The sequence below is a fragment of the Oncorhynchus clarkii genome, chromosome 10 (genome assembly GCF_045791955.1).
Source record: "Oncorhynchus clarkii lewisi isolate Uvic-CL-2024 chromosome 10, UVic_Ocla_1.0, whole genome shotgun sequence".
NCBI lineage: Eukaryota > Metazoa > Chordata > Actinopteri > Salmoniformes > Salmonidae > Oncorhynchus > Oncorhynchus clarkii.
This window is the reverse complement of record NC_092156.1, coordinates 52,387,956-52,401,776: the sequence shown is the minus strand read 5'-3', so window position 1 is coordinate 52,401,776 and position 13,821 is coordinate 52,387,956. Positions and strand designations below refer to the sequence as shown.

Here is a 13,821-nt window from a genome sequence, read left to right as displayed (position 1 = left end):
AGAGTAGCTGCTGCTTTGGCTAATGGGGACCCATAATAAATGCATCAGACCAATCTCTATGATCATCAGAATGAGAGGGACAGAAAGAGGTGGCTTCTCTACCTTATTTTTCCTATGTTGTGGGATCAGAGGATAAGTGTCAGAGAATCAGTGAGTGAGTGGAGATTGTCAAACATTTAAGTGATCGAAACTAGATCTTAACTAGACCGTACTCGTTTCCAAGTGGCCTCACACACTCCCTAATGTGAGTAAGAGGGACGAGGGAGATCATATTTCTATTCTCACTTGGTCTTCAGAGTTGCGCAGTGGTCTAAGGCATGGCATCTCAGTGCTAGAGGCATCACTACAGACCCTGGTTCGATCCCAGGCTGTATCACAACCGGTTATGATCCGGAGACCCATAAGGCGGCACACAATTGTCGTCCTGGTTAGGGGAGGATTTGGCCAGGGTAGGCCATCATTGTAAAATAATAATTTGTCCTTAACTGACTTGCCTAGTTATATAAATGTTAACTCTTAAGGATCCGCCCCTTTTTTCAATTTTCGCCTAAAATTACATGCCCAAATCTACCTGCCTGTAGCTCAGGACCTGAAGCAAGGCTATAAATATTCTTGATACCATTTGAAAGGAAACACTTAAGTTTGTGGAAATGTAAAATTAAAGTAGGAGAGAATACAACACATTAGATCTGGTAAAAGACAATACAAAAAAAAACATGTTTAAAAAATAATACTTGTACCATTATCTTTGAAATGCAAGAGAAAGGCCATAATGAATTATTCTAGCCCAGGCGCAATATAGACTTTGGCAACTAGATGCCAGGAGTGTATGGCAAAGTTTTAGACTGATCCAATGAACTATTGCATATCTATTCAAAATGTTGTATCAAGACTGCCCAAATGTGCCTAATTGGTTTATTCATACATTTTCAAGTTCATAATTGTGCACTCTCCTCAAACAATAGCATGGTATTCTTTCACTGTAATAGCTACTGTAAATTGGACAGTGCAGTTAGCTTAAATTCTTGTTAATCTATCTGCTCATATCAGTTATGTCTATGTCCTGGGATTTATTTTTGTTTCCATGCTAATCACATTAGCGCAATCATCTCGAGGACAGGATATCGTTCCTCTAGAGGTTACATTTTTAAAAGATATTATTAAAAAGTTGTTTAGAATACACACAGAACCTCATGAATAAGAAAAAGTAGATTTTAATAACAGTCACAAACATATGTGATGTGGTAAAACAGCTTTTTAACAAAAACATCATCTCCACGCTCCCCCCCTTCCCTGCCACCCCCTTCTGCCCCTCATACCCGGCACCTGACCCCTCACCCCGGACCCTTGACTAGTTACCCGGGACACTACAGAGTTCTGAAGGAGTGGTTCGCTCTTCTTCAGGCGGCTCGGCTTCTCCTCACACTCACCATCAGACCTATACAGACAGGACAGAGGATTTTTATAAATGAAGAATGTGTTCACTTTGTTTTGTAAATATTGTGTACATTTGTGTTTCTCTGTTCAATAGGTAGTGTGCTGTATTTTATTTGTTTGATATTGTACTTTACTTTTTATGTATTTCATGAAATTGGACAATACTGGTCAAAAGTTTTAGGACCCCTACTCATTCTTGCGGTTTCCTTTATTTTAATTATTTTCTACATTGTAGAATAATAGTGAAGACATCAAAACTATGAAATGACACATATGGAATCATGTAGAAACCAAACGTGTTAAACAAATCAAGGTCATCTGATGCAACACTCCACCACTCTCCTCTTTTGTAAAATAGCCCTTACACAGCCTGGAGGTGTGTTTTGGGTCATTGTCCTGTTGAAAAAAAAAATCATAGTCCCACTAAGCCCAAACCAGATGGTTTGCATAATGCTGTGGTAGCCATGCTGGTTAAGTGTGCCGTGAATTCTAAATAAATCACAGACATTATCACCAGCAAAACAACTCCACACCATAACACCACCACGCGTTACGGTGGGAAATACACATGCAGAGATCATCCGTTCACCCACACTGCATCTCACAAAGACACGGGCAGGTGAAACCAAAAATCTCCAATTTGGACACCTGACCAAAGGACAAATTTCCACCGGTCTATTGTCCATTGCTCTTGTTTCTTGGCCCAAGCAAGTCTCTTCTTCGTCCTTTAGTAGTGGTTTATTTGCAGAAATTCGACCATGAAGGCCTGATTCATGCAGTCTCCTCTGAACAGTTGATGTGAAGATGTGCCTGTTACTTGAACTCTGTGATGCATTTATTTGGGCTGCAATTTCTGTGGCTGGTAACTCTAATGAACGTATCCTCTCCAGCACAAGTAACTCTGGGTCTTCCACTCCTGTGGCGGTCCTCATGAGAGCCAGTTTCATCATAGAGCTTGATGCTATTTGCGACTGCACTTGAAGAAACTTTCAAAGTTCTTGAAATGTTCCGTATTGACTGATCTTTATGTCTTAAAGTAACGGACTGTTGTTTCTGTTTGCTTATTTGAGCTGTTCTTGCAATAATATGGACGGGTGGCTATTTGAAGAATCTCAAATATAAAATATATTTGGATTTCTTTCACACTTTTATGGTTACTACATATGTGTTATTTCATAGTTTTGATGTCTTCACTATTATTCTACAATGTAGAAAATAGTAAAAATAAAGAAAAACCCTTGAATGAGTAGGTGTTCTAAAACTTTTGACTGGTAATGTATATACAGGTCTCCCTCCAAAGAGACACTGGTCACAATGGTGACTCCTTGATTCAATTAAGTTAAATTAAAAAATAGACAATATGAAACACAAACCTTAATACACACACAATATACAGCCACAATAAACCGCAGTCTGAATGCTCAGAGCTCCAATAACATTCTGAAATACAGCTTGTTAAATGTTTGTTGTGGAAAGGTAGGTTCATAAGGGGTGTGTGTCTGTGGTTTACCCATGGGTCAGCTTAGAGAGCAACTGCAGAGAGCGCGCCGCCCTGTCAGGCTGGGAGGGGAACTGCACCAGGAGAGACCTGAGCTGGGCTGACACCTGACCTGCAAACACACAGGGGTGGAGGTGGGTTTATAAACTGAAATTATATATATATTCCCAGGCTATTTTTGTGTTTGTATATTTGTGTGTATGCAGCACACCTGTGTTAGTTGGATTGCATGTGGGGTGTCTGGTTTGGGCTCCAGGGGAGGAGGGAGTTTCCAGAGGGGTGTGAAGCTGAATCTTCACACTGTCCCACGATGACCCCAGACCTAAACACACACCCCCCCCCCCTCCAGGTAAATAAAACACACATTATGCTTCACCACCCTTGAGATAAATATACCTTGTAATATTAGAATACTAGTTGCCAAGGTTACCTGTGTTGTCCTGAGCTGGACTCTCCACGGGCTCTCCTGGAGAACGATCTAACAACTGATAGAAAGACAGATGGAGAGAGGGGTCTCATTGGTTTTCCTTAATAGACAGTTCATAGCAGGGTTAAAAAGTGGGAACCGGGTTACCGAGACTTATTAAGATTTAACACCCAAACCCACTCGCTTTCTACGAATAAATAACTGTGAAAAGCCGATAAATAAGCTTAACAAGTCACATAATAAGTTGCATGGACTCACTCTGTGTGCAAAAATAGTGCTTAATATGATTTTTGAATGACTACCTCATCCCCTCATACCATACACATACATCTGTAAGATCCCTCAGTTGAGCAGTGAATTTCAAACACAGATTCAACTACAAAGACCAGGGCAGTTTCCCAACACTACAAAGATACAGGCGTCCTTCCCAACTCCCTTGCCGGAGAGGAAGGAAACCACTCAAGGATTTTACCATGAGGCCAATGGTGACTTTAAAACAGTTCGAGTTTAATGGCTGTGACAGGAGAAAACTGAGGATGGATCAACATATTAGTTACTCCACAATACTAACCCAATTGACAGAATTGTACAGAATAACAATATTCCAGAACATGCATCCTGTTTGCAACAAGGCACTAAAGTAAAACTGCTAAAAAAAATGTGCCCTCAGGCCCATACTCCACTACCACATATCTACAACAAAAATCCATGTGAATGTATGTATGTTATCGTGTGTCTATGCATGTGTCTGTGCCTATATTTGCGCTTGCATCAGTTACCTGACGTAGAATAGAGTTCCATGTAGTCATGGCTCTATGTAGTACTGTGCGCCTCCTAAAGTCTGTTCTGGACTTACAGTGCCTTGCGAAAGTATTCGGCCCCCTTGAACTTTGCGACCTTTTGCCACATTTCAGGCTTCAAACATAAAGATATAAAACTGTATTTTTTTGTGAAGAATCAACAACAAGTGGGACACAATCATGAAGTGGAACAACATTTATTGGATATTTCAAACTTTTTTAACAAATCAAAAACTGAAAAATTGGGCGTGCAAAATTATTCAGCCCCTTTACTTTCAGTGCAGCAAACTCTCTCCAGAAGTTCAGTGAGGATCTCTGAATGATCCAATGTTGACCTAAATGACTAATGATGATAAATACAATCCACCTGTGTGTAATCAAGTCTCCGTATAAATGCACCTGCACTGTGATAAGTCTCAGAGGTCCGTTAAAAGCGCAGAGAGCATCATGAAGAACAAGGAACACACCAGGCAGGTCCGAGATACTGTTGTGAAGAAGTTTAAAGCCGGCTTTGGATACAAAAAGATTTCCCAAGCTTTAAACATCCCAAGGAGCACTGTGCAAGCGATTACATTGAAATGGAAGGAGTATCAGACCACTGCAAATCTACCAAGACCTGGCCGTCCCTCTAAACTTTCAGCTCATACAAGGAGAAGACTGATCAGAGATGCAGCCAAGAGGCCCATGATCACTCTGGATGAACTGCAGAGATCTACAGCTGAGGTGGGAGACTCTGTCCATAGGACAACAATCAGTCGTATATTGCACAAATCTGGCCTTTATGGAAGAGTGGCAAGAAGAAAGCCATTTCTTAAAGATATCCATTAAAAGTGTAGTTTAAAGTTTGCCACAAGCCACCTGGGAGACACACCAAACATGTGGAAGAAGGTGCTCTGGTCAGATGAAACCAAAATGGAACTTTTTGGCAACAATGCAAAACGTTATGTTTGGCGTAAAAGCAACACAGCTGAACACACCATCCCCACTGTCAAACATGGTGGTGGCAGCATCATGGTTTGGGCCTGCTTTTCTTCAGCAGGGACAGGGAAGATGGTTAAAATTGATGGGAAGATGGATGGAGCCAAATACAGGACCATTCTGGAAGAAAACCTGATGGAGTCTGCAAAAGACCTGAGACTGGGACGGAGATTAGTCTTCCAACAAGACAATGATCCAAAACATAAAGCAAAATCTACAATGGAATGGTTCAAAAATAAACATATCCAGGTGTTAGAATGGCCAAGTCAAAGTCCAGACCTGAATCCAATCGAGAATCTGTGGAAAGAACTGAAAACTGCTGTTCAAATGCTCTCCATCCAACCTCACTGAGCTCGAGCTATTTTGCAAGGAGGAATGGGAAAAAATGTCAGTCTCTCGATGTGCAAAACTGATAGAGACATACCCCAAGCGACTTACAGCTGTAATCGCAGCAAAAGGTGGCGCTACAAAGTATTAACTTAAGGGGGCTGAATAATTTTGCACGCCCAATTTTTCAGTTTTTGATTTGTTAAAAACGTTTGAAATATCCAATAAATGTCATTCCACTTCATGATTGTGTCCCACTTGTTGTTGATTCTTCACAAAAAAATACAGTTTTATATCTTTATGTTTGAAGCCTGAAATGTGGCAAAAAGTCGCAAAGTTCAAGGGGGCCGAATACTTTCGCAAGGCACTGTATATGTGTTATTTCAAAGTGTTGATGTCTTCACTACTATTCTACAATGTAGAAAATAGTAAAAATAAAGAAACACCCTTGAATGAGTAGGTGGGCACAAACTTTTGACTGGTACTGTATATAGATGTCCTAGCCTACCTCTTTTAGGTGATACATTCAATGCAGTATTAGCCTTATATTTAGCTAATGAATGTGTTATACATAAGCTTCTAACTTAAAGCATCTTGTCTTTTGCACCTGCTCTCCACTGACCTTTCTCCTTAAAAAACGCTGCTTAGCTCTTGGAGTTCCATAGAATAACTTGAAGGGAATTTTGTTGTTGCATTTCTTATCTTGTTGGGGATAGGGGGCAGTATTTTCACTTTGGATGAATTGCGTGCCCATAGTGAACTGCATCCTACTCTGTCCTAGATTGCTAATATATGCATATTATTATTACTATTGGATAGAAAACACTCTGAAGTTTCTAAAACTGTTTGAATTGTGTCTGTGAGTATAACAGAACTCATAGGGCAGGCAATCTTCTAAACAAGAAGTGAAATTCTGAATGTGGGTCAAATTTGATGTCATCGCCCCTTTACCTTCCAAATAAGATATGGATCTGGTGTGGAATGGAGCCTCTGGTGTGAACTTTGACCGAATGGGAGGGGAAATAGTCAATGTCTTAGCAGAATGCAATTTCCCTGTGGCGCATTTGTCTGTGGGTGTCACCGTCGTTCCATTTGGCTGCAGATGAAAACGTATGATCCGGTTGGAACGTTATTGGATATATATGAAAATAACATCCTGAAGATTGATTCTCTGCTTAGTTTGACCAGTTTATTCGACCTGGAATATATATTTTTGAAGTTTTCGTCCGAGTTCTCCTGGACCAGCGTCAGCTTTTGGGCACCTGAGCTGAAAGTGCTAGCAAACGCAGCTAATTGGACACTAGTATTGGGCATTATGGAACAAAACAACGATTTATTGTGGAACTAGGACTCCTTGCACTGCATTCTGATGAAAGATCATCAAAGGTAAGGGAATATTTATGATGTAATTTCGTATTTCTGTTGAATCCAAAATGTCGGAGAAATATATTTACGTCTGAGCGCTGTCTCAGATTATTGCATGGTGGGCTTTTTTCGTAACGTTTAAAAAAAATCTGACACAGCGGTTGCATTAAGAACCAGTGTATCTTTAATTATATGTAGAACATGTATCTTTAGTCAAAGTTTAAGATGAGTATTTCTGTTATCTGGCGTAGCTTTCTATAATTCCTCCTAATACTTTGGAGGCATTTCTGAACATGGCGTCAATGTAAACCGAGATTTGTGGATATAAATATGCATATTATCGAACAAAACAAAAATGTATTGTGTAACATGTCATATGAGTGTCATCTGATGAAGATTTTCAAAAGGTTAGTGATTCATTTTCTCTCTAATCCTGCTTTTGTGGCTCTCTCTAGCTGGGAAAAATGGCTGTTTTTTTTTATTTGGTGGTGGTCTAACAAATATATGTTGTGTTTTCGCTGTAAAACATAAAAAAAAAAAATCGGACATGATGGGTAGATGAACAAGATGTTTATCTTTCATTTGCTGTATTGGACTTGTTAGTGTGAAAGTTAAATATTTCAAAATAATATTTTTGAATTCCCTGCGCCACTTTTTCAGCTGAATGGGGGGGTGGGGGGGTTCCCCTAGGGCATTGCCTTGCCATAACAGGTTTAAACTAATAGACTATTTGAAGAGGAATACGAGCTCTTGTTTGCTTAATATTAAATACAGCAGCTAAGCATGGGCCGGGGTATTTGGAAAAAGCCTCGGAATGGTTTTTCAAAAGCGTCAAAACTATTTAATATTTGTAGCTACTTTTTAATTAAATATCTTCAGTCAACTTGTGCAATATGTTAGGAGATAAAGATCATTGTGTTCTTCATTTCACCCGTCACATTATTATGAAGCTTACGGTAGTCCCCGTACCGTAAGCTTGATGTTTGTTTACAAGCGCACAACGATGAGGGAATGGAGACTTGGGAGTCACTCACTGTTGTGCAGCATGCGCCAGGTGATCTAATTACAGTATGGAATTCACAACTAAATGTTTGCCAGCTCAATATCTTATAACTATTAAGTTAACTGTCTAAAATGTGCTAAATGCATTTGGATTGCTAATTTAGTAACTAGTAAGCTATCTAGCTAAATGGTTAGCTTCTTACAAAATCAAGCATTTGCTTGGTAAAAACAGAGCTAGCTGTTAGCTAAATATTTGTTTTGTGCGTGCAGCAAATTGTAAGTATCATTTTTGAGTTACTTGTATAGTTTACGCACGTCGCACATTAGGGGAAGGTATAAGGTATATGCGTCAGACTAGTAATTCTAAAGATAAAAAAATAGACTATAATATTTAAAAATGTAACTCAAATTTAATAGTAATCATTGAAAGGGTACACCCTGATGGTCATTGTTAAGCAATGCATTTCCTTCCCCAGCCACATTACCATCTATGCATCCTTCATATGCGCCGTTTAGCTAGCTCATTATTTACAATAGGAAAGGTGAATGGGGAAAAAAAGTTTTATTTTCAATTAAAACTATGCAAAGGCTTGAAAATTCATTTAGCCATTTTGCGCAGTGACCCAGTACCCAAACCAGACGCAACTGGTTTCAAGTGGCCAAGAGACGGCATGCCATCTAGTGAAAGAACTGGAATCAGACAGAGGATATATTAACAACAAAGGAGAAATGCTCACTATGTAAACACATTTGTACACACAATTTGCTTTTTGTACAAATGAACAATTTGAGATATTTTATTTCAGCTTTTAGCTGAATCAGCTTTCTCCTCATGTGTACACTAGACAAAAATATAAACGCAACATGTAAAGTGTTGGTCCTGTGTTTCATGTGCTGAAATAAAGTCTCTTGGAAATTGTTCATATGTACAAAAAGCTTATTTCTCTCAAATTGTGTATACAAATTTGTTTACATTAGTGAGCATTTATCCTTTGCCAAGATAATGCATACACCTGACGTGTGGCATATCAAGAAGCTGATTAAACAGCATGATCATAACATAGGTGCACTTTGAACTGGGGACAATAAAATGCCACTTTAAAATGAGCAGTTTTGTCACATAACACAATGCCAAAGATGTATCAAGTTTTGATGGAGTGTGCATTTGGCATGCTGACTGCAGGAATGTCCAGCAGAGCTGTTACCAGAGAATGTAAATCAAATCAAATCAAATCAAATTGTATTTGTCACATACACATGGTTAGCAGATGTTAATGCGAGTGTAGCGAAATGCTTGTGCTTCTAGTTCCGACAATGCAGTAATAACCAACAAGTAATCTAACTAACAATTCCAAAACTACTGTCTTGTACACAGTGTGAGGGGATAAAGAATATGTACATAAGGATATATGAATGAGTGATGGTACAGAGCAGCATAGGCAGATACAGTAGATGGTATCGAGTACAGTATATACATATGAGATGAGTATGTAAACAAAGTGGCATAGTTAAAGTGGCTAGTGATACATGTATTACATAAGGATACAGTCGATGATATAGAGTACAGTATATACGTATGCATATGAGATGAATAATGTAGGGTAAGTAACATTATATAAGGTAGCATTGTTTAAAGTGGCTAGTGATATATTTACATCATTTCCCATCAATTCCCATTATTAAAGTGGCTGGAGTTGAGTCAGTGTCAGTGTGTTGACAGCAGCCACTCAATGTTAGTGGTGGCTGTTTAACAGTCTGATAGCCTTGAGATAGAAGCTGTTTTTCAGTCTCTCGGTCCCAGCTTTGATGCACCTGTACTGACCTCGCCTTCTGGATGATAGCGGGGTGAACAGGCAGTGGCTCGGGTGGTTGATGTCCTTGATGATCTTTATGGCCTTCCTGTGACATCGGGTGGCGTCCTGGAGGGCAGGTAGTTTGCCCCCGGTGATGCGTTGTGCAGACCTCACTACTCTCTGGAGAGCCTTACGGTTGAGGGCGGAGCAGTTGCCGTACCAGGCGGTGATACAGCCCGCCAGGATGCTCTCGATTGTGCATCTGTAGAAGTTTGTGAGTGCTTTTGGTGACAAGCCAAATTTCTTCAGCCTCCTGAGGTTGAAGAGGCGCTGCTGCGCCTTCTTCACAATGCTGTCTGTGTGAGTGAACCAATTCAGTTTGTCTGTGATGTGTATGCCGAGGAACTTAAAACTTGCTACCCTCTCCACTACTGTTCCATCGATGTGGATAGGGGGGTGTTCCCTCTGCTGTTTCCTGAAGTCCACAATCATCTCCTTAGTTTTGTTGATAATAACAATAATGTATTGTTATTTAGTGCTGGTATTAATGTTTTTAAATGCTCTCTTACAGAGCAGATGGTTTTTATATTAGTTTTCCTTTTGTTATTATTATTATTATAGCCTGCTAATCAGTATTTAATAGTTGTATGCATTGTAAGGAGTTAAGTACAGCAAAAGGGACAAAGTAAGCCGCCTCTAACATCATTTTAGAGACTTTGGCTAACCAAGTGTAACCACGACAGCCCAGGATCTCCTATGAGATCAGACACCCGGACAGCTGGTGAAACTGGGTTTGAACAACTGAAGAATTTCTGCACTGACCATCAGAAACTTTCTCAGGGAAGCTAATCTGCGTGCTCGTCGTCCTCACCAGGATCTTGACCGGACTGCATTTCGGCATCTTAACCGACTTCAGTGGGCAAATGCATACCTTCAATGGCCACTCCGACAAATCATCAAACAGGCAAAGCGTCAATACAGGGCTAAGATTGAATCGTACTACACCGGCTCCGACGCTTGTCTTATGTGGCAGGGCTTGCAAACTATTACAGACTATAAAAGGGAAGCAAGCACAGCCACGAGCTGCCAAGTGACACAAGCCTACCAGGTGAGCTAAATCACTTCTATGCTCGCTTCGAGGCAAGCAACACTGAGGCATGCATGAGAGGATCAGCTGTTCCAGACGACTGTGTGATCACGCTCTCCGTAGCAGACGTGTGTAAGACCTTTAAACAGGTCAACATTCACAACTAAGGAACACCTACATGAGAATGCTATTCAATGACTACAGCTCAGCGTTCAACACCATTGTACCCTCAAAGCTCATCAATAAGGTAAGGACCCTGGGACTAAACACCTCCCTCTGCAACTGGATCCTGGACTTCCTGACGGGCCACCCCCAGGTGGTGAGGGTAGGTAGCAACACATCTACCACGCTGATCCTCCGAGAGCATCTTCAGGGGTGCGTTCTCAGTCCCCTCCTGTACTCCCTGTTCACCCACGACTGCATGGCCAGGTACGACTCCAACACCATCATTAAGTTTGCAGACGACACAACAGTGGTAGGCCTGATCACCAACAACGACGTGACAGCCTATAGGGACTAGGTCAGAGACCTGGCTGGGTGGTGCCAGAATAACAACCTATCCCTCAATGTAACCAAGACTAAGGAGATGATTGTGGACTACAGGAAAAGGGGCACCGAGCACGTCCCCATTCTCATCGACGGGGCAGTAGTGGAGCAGGTTGAGAGCTTCAAATTCCTTGGTGTCCACATCAACAACAAACTAGAATGGTCCAAACACACCAAGACAGTCGTGAAGAGGGCACGACAAAGCCAATTCCCCCTCAGGAAACTAAAAAAATTTGGCTTGGGTCCTCAGATCCTCAAAAGGTTCTACAGCTGCAACATCGAGAACATAACTGCATAACTGCCTGGTACGGCAACTGCTCGGCCTCCGACCGCAAGGCACTACAGGTAGTGCGTACCTGCATTCCCAGACCTCTACACCAGGCAGTGTCAGAGGAAGGCCCTAAAAATTGTCAATGACCCCAGCCACCCCAGTCATAGACTGTTATAGACTGCAAGTTCTCCCACTTAAAAAGATGAGAAGCCTGTAATTTTCATCATAGGTACGCTTCAACTATGATAGACAAAATGAGAAAAAGAAATCCAGAAAATCACGTTGTAGGATTTTTAATGAATTTATTTGCAAATTATGGTGGAAAATAAGTATTTGGTCAATAACAAAAGTTTATCTCGATACTTTATTATATACCCTTTGTTGGCAATGACAGAGGTCAAACATTTTCTGTAAGTCTTCACAAGGTTTTCACACACTGTTGCTGGTATTTTGGCCCATTCCTCCATGGAGATCTCATCAAGAGCAGTGATGTTTTGGGGCTGTTGCTGGGCAACACGGACTTTCAACTCCCTCCAAAGATTTTCTATGGGTTTGAGATCTGGAGACTGGCTAGGCCACTCCAGGACCTTGAAATGCTTCTTACGAAGCCACTCCTTCGTTGCCCGAGCGGTGTGTTTGGGATCATTGTCATGCTGAAAGACCCAGCCACGTTTCATCTTCAATGCCCTTGCTGATGAAAGGAGGCTTTCACTCAAAATCTCACGATACATGGCCCCATTCATTCTTTCCTTTACACGGATCAGTCGTCCTGGTCCCTTTGCAGAAAAACATCCCCAAAGCATGATGTTTCCACCCCCATGCTTCACAGTAGGTATGGTGTTCTTTGGATGCAAGTCAGCATTCTTTGTCCTCCAAACACGAGTTGCGTTTTTACCAAAAAGTTATATTTTGGTTTCATCTGACCATATGACATTCTCCCAATCTTCTTCTGGATCATCCAAATTCTCTCTAGCAAACTTCAGACGGGCCTGGACATGTACTGGCTTAAGCAGGGGGACACGTCTGGCACTGCAGGATTTGAGTCCCTGGCAGCGTAGTGTGTTACTGATGGTAGGCTTTGTTACTTTGGTCCCAGCTCTCTGCAAGTCATTCACTAGGTCCCCCCGTGTGATTCTGGGATTTTTGCTCACCGTTCTTGTGATCATTTTGACCCCACGGGGTGAGATCTTGCGTGGAGCCCCAGATCGAGGGAGATTATCAGTGGTCTTGTATGTCTTCCATTTCCTAATAATTGCTCCCACAGTTGATTTCTTCAAACCAAGCTGCTTACCTATTGCAGATTCAGTCTTCCCAGCCTGGTGCAGGTCTACAATTTTGTTTCTGGTGTCCTTTGACAGCTCTTTGGTCTTGGCCATAGTGGAGTTTGGAGTGTGACTGTTTGAGGTTGTGGACAGGTGTCTTTTATACTGATAACAAGTTCAAACAGGTGTCATTAATACAGGTAGCGAGTGGAGGACAGAGGAACCTCTTAAAGAAGAAGTTACAGGTCTGTGAGAGCCAGAAATCTTACTTGTTTGTAGGTGACCAAATACTTATTTTCCACCATAATTTGCAAATAAATTCATTAAAAATCCTACAACGTGATTTTCTGGAATTTTTTTCTCTCTCATTTTGTCTGTCATAGTTGAAGTGTACCTATGATGAAAATTACAGGCCTCATCTTTTTAAGAGGGAGAACTTGCACAATTGGCGGCTGACTAAATACTTTTTTGCCCCACTGTATGCAGTCACTTTAAATCAAATCAAATTTTATTTGTCACATACACATGGTTAGCAGATGTTAATGCGGGTGGTTGTTGTCCTTGATGATCTTTATGGCCTTCCTGTGACATCGGGTGGTGTAGGTGTCCTGGAGGGCAGGTAGTTTGCCCCCGGTGATGAGTTGTGCAGACCTCACTACCCTCTGGAGAGCCTTACGGTTGTGGGCGGAGCAGTTGCCGTACCGGGCGGTGATACAGCCCGGCAGGATGCTCTCGATTGTGCATCTGTAGAAGTTTGTGAGTGCTTTTGGTGACAAGCCAAATTTCTTCAGCCTCCTGAGGTTGAAGAGGCGCTGCTGCGCCTTCTTCACGATGCTGTCTGTGTGGGTGGACCAATTCAGTTTGTCTGTGATGTGTACGCTGAGGAACTTAAAACTTACTACCCTCTCCACTACTGTTCCATTGATGTGGATAGGGGGGTGTTCCCTCTGCTGTTTCCTGAAGTCCACAATCATCTCCTTAGTTTTGTTGACGTTGAGTGTGAGGTTATTTTCCTGACACCACACTCC

At 41.4% G+C, this 13,821-nt stretch overlaps 1 protein-coding gene across 3 annotated transcripts in view; it reads right to left on the bottom strand.

The window, feature by feature from the left end:
- Positions 1–1,199: 1,199 nt before the first annotated feature.
- Positions 1,200–13,821, bottom strand: part of LOC139418758 (centrobin, centrosomal BRCA2 interacting protein) — a 42,533-nt gene continuing 29,911 nt past the window's right edge. For all 3 annotated transcript variants that reach the window (XM_071168434.1, XM_071168436.1, XM_071168435.1), the window contains exons 18-21: positions 3,366–3,420; positions 3,147–3,257; positions 2,948–3,047; positions 1,200–1,438 (exon numbers count right to left, since the gene is read on the bottom strand). In XM_071168434.1, the coding sequence (XP_071024535.1) occupies positions 1,270–1,438; positions 2,948–3,047; positions 3,147–3,257; positions 3,366–3,420 (435 nt within the window). In that variant the 3' untranslated portion in view covers positions 1,200–1,269. The remainder of the gene's footprint in view (positions 1,439–2,947; positions 3,048–3,146; positions 3,258–3,365; positions 3,421–13,821) is intronic.